The sequence below is a fragment of the Vulpes lagopus genome, chromosome 1 (genome assembly GCF_018345385.1).
Source record: "Vulpes lagopus strain Blue_001 chromosome 1, ASM1834538v1, whole genome shotgun sequence".
In the NCBI taxonomy this organism is placed as follows: Eukaryota; Metazoa; Chordata; class Mammalia; order Carnivora; family Canidae; genus Vulpes; species Vulpes lagopus.
Window position 1 is genome coordinate 113,293,098 of NC_054824.1, and position 13,314 is coordinate 113,306,411.

At 35.7% G+C, this 13,314-nt stretch overlaps 1 protein-coding gene across 6 annotated transcripts in view; it reads left to right on the forward strand.

Moving 5' to 3' along the window:
* Positions 1-13,314, forward strand: part of L3MBTL4 (L3MBTL histone methyl-lysine binding protein 4) — a 459,873-nt gene that overhangs the window by 70,995 nt on the left and 375,564 nt on the right. For 5 of the 6 annotated variants that reach the window (XM_041724323.1, XM_041724314.1, XM_041724342.1 and 2 more), the window contains exons 2-3: positions 12,292-12,372; positions 12,928-13,030. In XM_041724323.1, the coding sequence (XP_041580257.1) occupies positions 12,959-13,030 (72 nt within the window). In that variant the 5' untranslated portion in view covers positions 12,292-12,372; positions 12,928-12,958. Of the gene's footprint in view, positions 1-12,291; positions 12,373-12,927; positions 13,031-13,314 lie in introns of those variants that run through there. The other variant, XM_041724353.1, reaches the window with a different exon arrangement.

Below are 13,314 nucleotides of genomic sequence, written 5' to 3' on the forward strand. Positions count from 1 at the left end.
TGAGCAGGGGGGAGGGGTGGGTGGTGCAAGTGGAGGAAGAGGAAGAAGCAGACTCCCTGCTGAGGCAGGGAGCCAGACATGGGGCTTGATCCCAGGACCCTGGGATCATGACCTGAGCTGAAGGCAGACACTTAACTGACTGAATGACCTGGGTGCCCCTAGTTTTATTTAAATAATAGTTAGTTTATATACACTATAATATTAGTTTCAGGTATACAATATAGTAATTCAGCACTTACATACAACACTCAGTGCTCATCTCAGCAAGTGCAATCCTTAATCCCCATCACTTAATTACCCCATCCCCCTACCCACCTCCCCTTCAGCAACCCTCAGTTTGTTTCCTATAGCTAAGAGTCTCTTATGGTTTGCCTCCCTCTCTGTATTTTATTTTATTTTATTTTATTTTATTTTATTTTATTTTATTTTATTTTAATTTTATTTATTTATTATTTTTTCTTCCCTTTCCTTATGTTCATCTGTTTCTTAAATTCTTCTTAAATTCTACATGAGTGAAATCATTTGATATTTGTATTTCTTTGACTGACCTATTTCACTTTAGCATAATACCCTCTAGTTCCATCCACGTCATTCCAAGTGGCAAGATTTCATTCTTTTTGATGCTTGAGTAATATTCCATTGCATATATATACCACCTCTTTTTTATCCATTCACCTGTTGATGATAACTGGGCTCTTTGGATATTTTGGATATTGTGGACATTGCTGCTGTAAACATTGGGGTGCATGTGCTCCTTCTAATCGCCTTGTTTGTATCCTTTGCATAAATAACTAGTAGTGCAGTTGCTGGGTGTGGGTTAGTTCTATTTAACTTTTTGGGGAACCTCCATATTGTTTTCCAGAGTGGCTGCACCAGTTTGCATTCCCACCAACAGTTAAGAGTGTACCCCTTTCTTCACATACTCACCAACATCTGCTGTTTCCTTGTTGTTAATTTTAGCCATTCTGACCAGTGTGAGGTGGTATCTCATAGTGGTTTTGATTTGTATTTCTCTGATGGCAAGTGATGTTGAACATTTTTTCACATTTCTGTTAGCCATTTGTATGTTTTCTTTGGAGAAATACCTGTTCATGTTTCTGCCCATTTCTTGACTGGACTTTTTGTTTTTTGGGTGTTGAGTTTAATAAGTTCTTTATAGATTTTTAGCCCTGTACCTGATAGGTCATTTGTAAATATTATCTCCCATTCCATAGGTTGCCTTTTAGTTTAGTTGATTGTTTCCCTTGTGTGCAAAAGCTTTTTATCCTGATGAAGTCCCAGTTGTTCATTTTTGCTTTTGTTTCCCTTGCCTCTGTGAGGGAAGTTGCTGCGACTGAGGTCACAGAGATTTCTCCTCTGGGATTTCGATGGATTCCAGTCTCACAGTTGGGTCTTTAATCCATTTTGAACCTATTTTTGTATGTATTAAGTTTTGAAACCAGTAAGTGTGAGTCCTGTCCTTCTTTTTCAGGATTGTTTTGGCTATTCTGTGGTGTTTCTGCATTTCCATATGAAGTTTAGGATCAGTTTATCAATTTCTGCAAAAAAAAAAAAAAAAAAAGAAAGAACGAAAGAAAAACACTTGGGATTTTGATTAGAGATTTTATTTTTTATTAGAGATTTTATTAAATCTCTATCAATTTGAGAATATTGCTATATTAAACTTAGTAAATATTCAATCCATGAATAAGGAATATCTTTGCAGTTATTTATTTCTTTTTACAGTGTTTTATTATAGTTGTCAGTTTTTAAGTCTTGCACTTCTTTATTAAGCTTATTTTTTTTGATCCTATTATGAATGCAACATTTTAATTTATTCTTGGTGTGTTAATTGCATTTGTATAAGAATATAACTGATTTATAAATATCGATCTTGTTTAACTTATCAATTAGTTCTAAGGCTTAGGATTTTTTTTACATACTAGATCATGTCATTGTAAACAGAGACATTTTTAATTCTTCCTTTCCCATCTCTGTGCCTTTTATTTCTTTTTCTTGTCTAGATGCCCTGACTGGAACCTCTAAAATATTGCTAAATAGAGATGGTGAAGAGTAGACATCCTTGTCTTGTTTGTGATCTTGGGAGGAAAGCTTTCAGTCTTTTACCACTGGCTATTGATGTCAGGTGTAGGTGTTTAATAAACACTCTTTTTCAGCTTTAGGAAATCCTTCTATTCCTCTTTTGGTAAGTGTATTTTTTTTTTTTTAATCATTGAAGGAGCTAAGGTTTGTCAAAAGCTTTTTCTGTGTTTATTGATAGGATTGTGCTTTTTTTTCCCTTCATTCTCTTATTGTAGTATTATACATTAATTGATTTTATAATGTTTAACTATACATTAATTGATTTTATAATGTTTAACCTACCACTCCTGGTCATGCTGTGAAATTCTTTTATATGTTGTTGGATTTGGTTTGTTAGTATTTTGAAGATTTTTGAATCTGTATAAGAATGTTGGTCTAAAAAAAAAAAGAATGTTGGTCTATAGTTTTATTTTCTTGTGTTATCTTTGTCATTTTTTTTTATAATCTGGGCAGTAGTGTTTTGTCTCATAGGATGAGTTGGAAGTATTGTTTCATATTCTCCTTTTTGGAAAGAGTTTGTAAAGGGTAGGTATTAATTTCTTTGAATATTGAGTATAAATCATCTAGGTCTAGGCTTTTCTTTTGGGGAAGTCTTAAAATTGCTACATTCATCTCTTGTTATAGATATATTCAGATTTTCTATTTATTCTTGAATCATTTTCAGTAACTTATGTCTTTTTAGAAATTTCATGTAAATTATCTAATTTGTCTGTATTCAGTTTTCATAATACATTTGACGTTTGAACAACATAGGTTTGAACTACATGTCTACTTATCTATAGATTTTTCTCGATAAAGTACAGTACTATAAATATATTTTCTCTTCCTAATGATTTTCTTAGTAGCATTTTCTTTTCTCTAGCTTACTTTATTGTAAGAACACAGTATATAACATTATAACAAACAAAATATGTGTTAATTGTCTACATTTTTAGTAAGGCTTTGGTCAACAGTGGGCTGTTAGTAGTTAAGTTTTTGAGGAGTCCAAAGTTGTACGTGGATTTTTGATTGCATGGCGGGGTTGGTGCCCCTAGGCCCTGTGTTGTCCAAGGGTCAACTGTATGCCCTTATAATCCTTTTGATTTTTGTAAGGTTAGTATTGATGTCACTTCTCTCCTTCTGGTTTTAGTAATTTGGATACTCTTTTTTTCTTGGTCTAGCTAAAAAAGTATGTCAGGCTTGGTTATCTTGTTGACTGTGCTTAAAATTGCCAAGGTTTTAAGCTTTTTTCATATCTATCTCATTTTGCTTTACATACTTGTATTTCTGTTCACAATTTTTTGTTCATTTTTTAGGGCTGTCTTTTCTTCATTTATCTTTTTGAGCATCCTAAACTTAATTATTTAAAAATACTTGTCAATATTTTCTATAATTTAAATGTTATCAGGATGAATTCCTCTCCCCAGTTACTGATTTTCTTGTCTTTCTTAGCACATGATTTCTTTTTTTTTTTTTAAGATTTTATTTATTTAGTCATGATAGACATAGAGAGAGAGTCAGAGACACAGGCAGAGGGAGAAGCGGGCTCTATGCCGGGAGCCCGACTCGGGATTTGATCCCGTGCTCCAGGATCGCACTCTGGGCCAAAGGCAGGCACTAAACTGCTGAGCCACCCAGGGATCCCAGCACATGGTTTCTTTATGCATTTTTGAATTTTGATATTCAGATGTACTTTGACGGGGACAATTTTGTTTTCTCATTCTATACATGCCTTCTTTCTCCTGTTTTTTTAGTGTTTGTGGTTGCCTATGCCTGGCTCCCTGAAGCCCACTTCCTTGTCAGGAGTTAGTATTTGTTCTTCTTCACTTCTTAGACTCATAGTTCTAACGTATCCAGTCATTTGTGGTGGAAGTTCCATTTGGCTTCTATTCACCTTTGGTGGAGCCTCTTGCCACCTCTTGGCTTCATGGGGTAAACCTGGCTCCAGCACTGATCTTGTGTTGACCCCTGACTTCTAACTTCCTCTGCCTTTCTCTTTGTCTGGAGCTTAACAGACTGAAGGCTTGCCATTTTGTTTCTGATTTGCTGCATGTGTACAGAGAGGATTATTTGGTGTATATTTAAATGGATTTGTTTTTTGTTTAGAGCAAAGGAATGTTTCCTCATCTGTGCAAAAGGAGTGATAATGGTACATATGTCCTTAGATTGTAATAAATATTAATTGAAAGTGTATATGTTAGAGGGATTATGGCTTTGCCAGGTAATGTTAGCTACTAATGCAATTAAAAGAGAGCAGGAATTCATGCAGAAATTGTCAAAATACACTCAGTTGTAATTATTTATTTATTTACAGACCAACTGTTGTGCATTATTATTGACATTAAGTATCAATGGATACATTTTAGCCTGGTAACATATTGGAAGTAGTGGCAAGTCAATGCAATAATCAGGTATTTGTATTCGATATTGTGGTGCTAAATTCACTTTAAATTCTATGCAGCATCCTAGAAGCAGCTGAAATGTTCCTCCACAGTGCATTTTCTTATCAATGTTAGACATACTTTCTCTCCTGTGAACATCATATTAATTACTTACTTACACTTCTTTAATGGCATGCATTATATTTCTTGTTAATTTATGTATGTTTCTTGTCCGTACAGTGACTATAGGATTTACTGTTTAAACTGGAACATTTGGAGGAGTGGAAGGTGGTGCTGGTTATAACTGCTGGGATGGGTGGCATGAGGCAGAACTATCCTGGGTTATCCAGAGCATTAATGGCTACTTGCATTTTCTTCCTTTCTGGAGTATCTTATGAATCATACTTATATTCTGCAAAGTACCCGTGACAGTCTTGATGATAACAGGTGATCACTAAATATTTTGTGAAAGAATTACCAAATAGCAAGTGGACATAGGCAGGCAGTGCATTATTTTTGTTATTTATAGACTTTTAAAATCTGAGGTATTGAAGTTGTTTATATGTTTTTTAAATAATTAATCTGTTTGCTTAATCAGAAGTTCACAAGTGTACAAGCAGTATGCAATTGTGAAAATTCCACTAACCTTGAAGGGAAATCAAACTGATTCAGAGGATTAGTTTGAAAAAGCAGTGCACTATTTCCAAATTTTCTACAGAAATACAAATCATTTACCTGTATTATCTGTCTTGTTTTAATATAAAATGCTTTTAGGAGTCTTTAATTAAAATCACTTAAAATAGAGGTGTCTGCATGGCTCAGTTGGTTAATTATCTGCCTTTAGTTCAGGTCATAATCCCTGGGTCCTGGAATCAAGTCCTGCTTTGGGTTCCCTGCTCAGCGGGGAGTCTGCTTTCCCCTCTCCTTCTGCCTGCTGCTCCCTCTGCCTGTACTCTCTCTCTCTCTCTCTCTCTAATAAATAAATAAAATCTTAAAAAAATAAAATAACTTAAAATAATGTTTTCTGTTATAGTTAGTGCTTGAGTATAACTACAAAGCCAAAGTACGCTGGGTAGTAGTACCACCTACTCACTATTCTCCTTCATTTTCCCTTGATGATTTTTCTCTAATGTGTTTTAGAATCTGAGGTTATTCTTCCTTGGCTCTATTTTTTTTTAAATTTCTTTCAAACTTAGAAAGGAGGCATATGTGACTGATGTGACATTTGGGGCTTTTTGGGACCAGGCCATGTATTAGGACAATCAGAGTAATCCATATATTTTGATACTGTGCCAAGGATATCAGATTAAATTTATATCAGAAGAAGTGTTCTATTTTGTTGGTCAGACTATATCTTGTAGATTGACATTGAAAGGGATATTTAAAACCTCCCTGTCTGTCTTTATGTGTGTAATCCTGTCTGTCTATTTACATATCATCCTGTCTATCTAACTATATATCATCCATCTCCTTTATTTTGCATTTGATGGGGTATTGTATTTGATTCCTTTTATGTCTGGCAATAGAATCTAATATGGGCTTAGGTGTCATTTATATTTTTGTTTTATTAGCTAACAGGAATCCAGTTGTTATTTTGGAACTTCTCAGTGGAAACATTTTCATCTTTTTTCCCCAATACATAATAATACAAATTCAGGCTTTCTTGCTTTTTTAAACAAACCAGAGTTATTGAGATAATTACTAGGGATTAGCAAGACAGATCACTTTGATGGCAAAACAAAAGCCCTAGTAGCCAACTGATATTGGTTTGACAAGCCATGGGGTGTTATTAGTTGTAAAATGCAGACTAGCCTTGGCAGTGCTTATGTCTTGTGCAATAATACTTTGCTAAAGGCATCAAGTCTAAGCTGTTCATTTGCATAGCTGTTCAGAGTATGACTGGGAGCTAGGCATGATAAATTGTATTTACATCCTACAAAATAAATGCAATGTTATTGAATTTACTAGGTAAGTGCTTATCTTAAGGACATAAATATCAAATGAATGGAAGGAAGTGTATATGAGGAAATGTGTTTTGTTTGTCTATTTTTTTTAATATATGTAAGAGAAAGAGAAAGTAGTTGCCAAGTTAGAGAACTCCACTCACTCTACTCAAACAGTACTGTAAAAGGAGTAATGTGTGGACTAAGGACTCTGGCACCAACTTAATGTGGTGGACGCTTCTCTGTAATTCAGAGCTGTACTTGGGCAGTTTAGGGCCACAGATATGCTGAGCCAGAGGCTCTCTAGACAATGGGAAAATAGGGATCAATAATTCATGATCTTTGTTATCAGCCACATGAAGGGAGACATCTGTAAACAAAAAAGATGTAGTAAAAGGTGTTGAATAATGTGACAAAGATACGCAGAAGTACAGTGTTTTATATAAGACATACCTGGTCCATTGGGAACAGGAGGTAAGCAAGGAAGGCTGTCTCAAGGCTATGAAGTCTCCCTTGAGTTGAGTCCTAAAGGATGAATAAAAAATAGAGAACGCAGGCAACACCCTTTTTGAACTTGGCCACAGTAACTTCTTGCAAGATACATCCACAAAGGCAAAAGAAACAAAAGCAAAAATGAACTATTGGGACTTCATCAAGATAAGAAGCTTTTGCACAGCAAAGGATACAGTCAACAAAACTAAAAGACAACCTACAGAATGGGAGAAGATATTTGCAAATGACATATCAGATAAAGGGCTAGTTTCCAAAATCTATAAAGAACTTATTAAACTCAACACCAAAGAAACAAACAATCCAATCATGAAATGGGCAAAAGACATGAAGAGAAATCTCACAGAGGAAGACATAGACATGGCCAACATGCACATGAGAAAATGCTCTGCATCACTTGCCATCAGGGAAATACAAATCAAAACCACAATGAGATACCACCTCACACCAGTGAGAATGGGGAAAATTAACAAGGCAGGAAACCACAAATGTTGGAGAGGATGCGGAGAAAAGGGAACCCTCTTACACTGTTGGTGGGAATGTGAACTGGTGCAGCCACTCTGGAAAACTGTGTGGAGGTTCCTCAAAGAGTTAAAAATAGACCTGCCCTACGACCCAGCAATTGCACTGTTGGGGATTTACACCAAAGATTCAGATGCAATGAAACGTCGGGACACCTGCACCCCGATGTTTCTATCAGCAATGGCCACAATAGCCAAACTGTGGAAGGAGCCTCGGTGTCCATTGAAAGATGAATGGATAAAGAAGATGCAGTTCATGTATACAATGGAATATTACTCAGCAATTAGAAACGACAAATACCCACCATTTGCTTCAACGTGGATGGAACTGGAGGGTATTATGCTGAGTGAAATAAGTCAATCGGAGAAGGACAAACAGTGTATGTTCTCATTCATTTGGGGAATATGAATAATAGTGAAAGGGAATATAAAGGAAGGGAAAAGAAATGTTGGGAAATATCAGGAAGGGAGACAGAACATAAAGACTCCTAACTCGGGGAAACGAACTAGGGGTGGTGGAAGGGGAGGAGGGCGGGTGTTGGAGGGGAATGGGTGACGGGCACTGAGGTGGACACTTGACAGGATGAGCACTGGGTGTTTTTCTGTATGTTGGTAAATTGAACACCAATAAAAATTAATTAAAAATAAAAAAAAATAGAGGGATTGAAAAAGGAGGGATGAATAGTAGGGCAGGTCAGTGTTCTGGAGCCTAAATTGGAGGTGGTCAGATTTAATAGGAGTAGGAGGAGAAAATGAATTCAAGAAATGTTGAGGGACACCGGAGTGGCTCAATTAAGCATTTGACTCTTGATTTTTGGCTCAGGTCATGATCTCAGGGTTGTGAGATTGAGCCCTGCATTGGGCTCTGCGCTGATTGTGAAGCCTGCTGAAGATTTTCTCTCTTCCTCTCTCTCTCTCTCTCTCTCTCTATCCTCCCCCCTGCTTCTCTCTCTCTCTCTCTCAAACAAATAAATACATAAAATCTTAAAAAAAAAGAAATGTTGAGTAGATTAAAAATGAGCAAAACCTGGTGATAGAGTGTATGGAGTGATGTAAAGGATGAAATGATGCTAACTCCCAGGTCTCTGGCTACATACAGCAAAGTCAGGGCACCATTAGCCCAAAAGGTGTCTTTTTTTGAATCAGAAAAAGATGCATTTTTCTGACTGGCACCTCTTAAACGGAGGCAGGGAGAGTGGCATGTGTGCAGAGCCCAGAATGGATTTTGGCTTCCACTTGCCCATTGGCTTGGTGCTCTTGTGCAGTGTCTAGTGTGAAGAATTGTCAAGGGGCAGATGGAGACAGACAAGTGACTGGTCCTATCATTAATGCAAATAGGGAGAGAGAGTGTAACTGGGAGGCACTGAGAGGGGCAATGATGAGCTCAGTTGTGAATGTGTTCAGTTTGTCATATCTAGGGTCATTGTGTAGGTGGATGTATCAGGGAAGAAGTTTGGGTATATGATTCTAAAACACTGGGAACTATGATGATTGAGGTCTGCTAAACTGTTTTTTTTTTTTAAGTTACATATCAGTCTTAGTTAAAATTATTCCAAGTGAATTATACCTCCAGTGGTACTCATATAATGCTAGGGGCAAGTTCTCTAAAATGGTTAACTTGCCTATCAAAAGTTCATTCCAAATAACTTTTCAAAGAATATCTACTATTAATGTATTCATTTATTTTTTAAAAATTTTTAATTGAAGTATATTTGACATATAATATATTAGTTTCAGGAATATAACAGAGATTTGACAATTATATGCATTATGAAATGATCACCACAGTAAGTGTAGTTACCATCTGTCACCATACATTATTATAATATTGATCATATTTCCTATGCTGCAGTTTCATCCCTAGGACATATTTGTTTCAGTACTGGAAGTTTAAGCCTCTTAATCCCCTTCACTTGTTTTACTTTTCCTCCTACCTCCCTCCCTTCTGGCAACCACCAGCTTCTTATCTGTATCTGTGAATTTATTTGTTTCTTCATTTGTTTTGTTTTTTAGATTCCACATATAAGTGAATCCTATACTATTTGTCTTCTATCCAACTTATTTAGTTTATATAATATCCTCTAGGTTCATCCATGTTGTCTTGAATGCCAGGAATTCATTCATTTTTATGGTTGAGTATTATTACATTGTGTATATTTACATATATATATATATCACATCTTCTTTATTCGTCTGTTGATGAACACTTAAGTTGCTTCCATATTTTGGCTTTTGTGACTAATGCTGCAATAAACACAGGGGTGCATGTATCCTTTTGAATTAGTGTTTTTTTTTTGGAGGGTAGTATATATGCCCAAAAGTGGAGTTACTGATTTGTAAGGTATCTCTATTTTTAATTTTTTGAGGAGTTGCCAGACTGTTTTTCATAGTGGCTGCACCAGTTTGCATTCCCACCAACAGTGCAAGAGTGTTGGTTCTCTTTTCTCTGTATCCTTGACAACACTTGTTATTTATTGACTTTTTAAAAAAATAGGCTCCACACCCAGTGTGGAGCCCAACTGGGGCTTGAACTCATGACCTCGAGATCAAGACCTGAGCTGAGATCGAGACTTGATGTTTCATTGACTGAACCACCCAGCCACTCCTTTTATTGACTTTTTGATATTAGTTACTTTGACAGGTGTGAGGTGATAATCTCATTGTGGCTTTATTTTGCATTTCTCTGATGACTAGTAATGTTGAGAATCTTTTCATGTGTCTGTTAGCCATATGTATATCTCCTTTGGGAAAATGTCTGTTCAAGACTTCTCCCCATTTTTAATTGGATTCTTTGTTTTTATGTTGTTGAGTTTGCATGAATTATTTTTTGAAGATTTATTTATTATAGAGGGGGGTAGGGTCAGAGGGAAAAGGAAAGAGAATCTCCAGCAGACTCCCTGCTGAGCACAGGCCTGATATGAGATTTAATCTCATGACCCCCGAAGGTCATGACCTGAATTGAAACAGTTGGATGCTCAACTGACTGAGCCCCTCACGTGACCCAGATTCTTTTTATATTTTAGATATTAACCTGTCATCAGATAAATCATTTGAAAAATATCTTCTCCCATTCAGTGGGTTACCTTTTTGTTTTGTTGATGGTTTCCTTTGCTGTGCAAAATCTTTTTAGCTTTGTGTAGTCCTATTTGTTTATTTGTGCTTTTGTTTCTCTTGCATGAGGAGACAGATTCACAAAAACAATACTAAGGCTGATGTCCAAGAGATTACTGCCTCCATTTCCTTTTAGGAGTTCTATTGTTTCATGTTTTACATTTAGGTCTTTGATTTATTTTGAGTTGATTTGTGTGTGTGTGTGTGTGTGTGTGTGTGTGTGTGTGTGTGTGTATAGCACATGAAAGTGGTGCATTTTCATTCTTTATTCTTTTGAATGTAGCTGTTCCACTTTTCTCAATACAATATATTGAAGAGACTATCTTTTCGCGATTGTATTATATTTTTGCCTTCTTTGTCATATATTAATTCACTAGGTAAGTTTGGACTTATTTCTGGGCTCTCTATTCTCTTCTGTTGATCTGTGCATTTGTTTTTGTGTTAGTATTGTATTGTTTATATAGCTTTGTAATATAGCTTCAAAACTGAGATTGTGATATTTCCAGCTTTGTTCTTATTTTTCAAGATTGCTTTAGTTATTCAGAGTCTTTTGTGGTTTTAAATAAATTTTAGGATTATTTGTCTTAATTTCAGTGAAAAATTTGGCATTTTGATGGGAATTGCATTGAATATGTAGATTACTTTTGATAGTATGGACATATTAACAGTATTAAGGTTTCTAATCCATGAGCATAGAATATCTTTATATTTATTTGTTTCATCTTCAGTGTTTTCATCAGTTGTCTTATATTTTTTAGAGTACAGGTCTCTCAACTCCTTGGATTAGATATTTTCCTAGGTATTTTATTATTTTGATGCAGTTTTAAATGGGATTATTTTTATATTTTTTTCTGCTACTTTTTTCATAGTGCATAGAAATACAGCATATTTCTGGGTGTGAAGTTTGTATCCTGTGACTTTACTGAATTCATTTATTAATTCTGACAGTTTTCTGGTGGAATCTTTAGGATTTTTATAAATGTTCCTTGAAGAATGTGGGGATTAGGGGCACCAATCCCGGTGTAGTTGAAAATTTGCATATAGCCTTCAACCCACCAAAAAACTTAACTACTAAAAGTCTGTTATTGAACAGAAGACTTACTGATAATATAAACAGCCAATTAACCTAAGTTGCATATGTTATTTTTGTTATATACTGTATTTTTACATATTTTTATAGTAAAGTAAGCTAGATAAAAGGAAATGTTATTAAGAAAACCATAAAGAGGAGAAAAAACATTTACAGTACTGTACTGTATTTATGTAAGTGAACCTATGTAGTTCAAACCTGTGTTTTTATTCTTCATATTGTTAATGTGGTGTGTCATGGTGATTGATCTGCAGATGTTGAACCATTCTTTTATCCCTCGAATAAAACCCACTTAATCATGATTTGTGATCCTTTTCTTTATGTTGAATTCAGTTTGCTAATATTTTTTGAAGATTTTTTGCATCTGTTTTATCAGGGATAGTGACCTGTAATTTTCTTTTTTTGTGTTATCTTTGTCTGCTTTTGGTATGAGGGTAATACTGGCCTCACAGCATGAATTTGGAAGAGTTTCTTCCTCTTCTATTATTTTGGGATAGTTTAACTCTTCTTTACATGTTTAGTAGAACTTATATGTGAATCCAACTGGTCCATCTGGTTGGGAGTTTTTGATTATTGATTTAATTTTGTTACTAGTCCATTACTATGTATTAACATACTGAAGAATGGTCCATGATAAATTGGATTGGTAAAATTTTTTATTTTCTCTCTTTCAGATTGCTGTGCTATGCTGTGTATGATAAAAGTCCTTTCACCAAGAATACCTTTGCCTTGACACTTGTGGACAGTCAGACCATGTGAGTATCTGAATAGGTAGATTTCAGTGAATCCGAATTAGTTAAGCTAAGCAAAAAAAACCCCAACTCCCCAGACACAAAATGCCAAAAGTATTGTGATAGACCAAAGAAATAGTATCTCTTTTCTTTGTGATAATAAATTCTAGATGAGGCAGAAAACTCCGCTCTTTCCCCATTAATGTATTATTATAGTGGGGGACTATAAAAGCAACAGTGAAATTTTTACCTGAGTTCATTTTTCAGGGTATTTATAGCAACCAGTTAGAAGAAGTTTAATGAAAACATTTTTTTTTAATTATTTATTTTTGATAGTCATACAGAGAGAGAGAGAGAGAGAGAGGCAGAGACACAGGCAGAGGGAGAAGCAGGCTCCATGCACCGGGAGCCCGACGTGGGACTCGATCCCCGGTCTCCTGGATCGCGCCCTGGGCCAAAGGCAGGCGCCAAACCGCTGCGCCACCCAGGGATCCCTTAATGAAAACATTTTTGGGGTTTGTTTTTGTTATTCTAGCGGTGCAAAACTCCTAAACTTTTTTATGTGGCACTATTTTACAGAAAAACACTGCTAAGGAGTGCTAAAGTGGCAATGAAACAGCCTAACAGAAAGAGGAAGCTTAATATGGATTCCAAAGAGCATTTGAATCAGGATGGATGCTTGGTAAGGTGTCGATTCCTGGGTTCTTCCTTCTAGTTTGTGCTCACTGTGGGAATTCATAATGTAATTATATAGTTTTTGTAACCACAACAGAGGTGTTTCCTCAGTGACGAGGAGCTGAAACTCTGGTTGAGTTTTGTATACAAAGGTATAGAATATAAATGTTATTAAAACCTGATAACATTTTTAAAGGGTAATCTCCATTTTAAAATAAAAGGAGAAGAGCCCGATGCGGGACTTGATCCCAGGACTCTGGGATCAGGCCCTGAGCTGAGGGCAGATGTGCA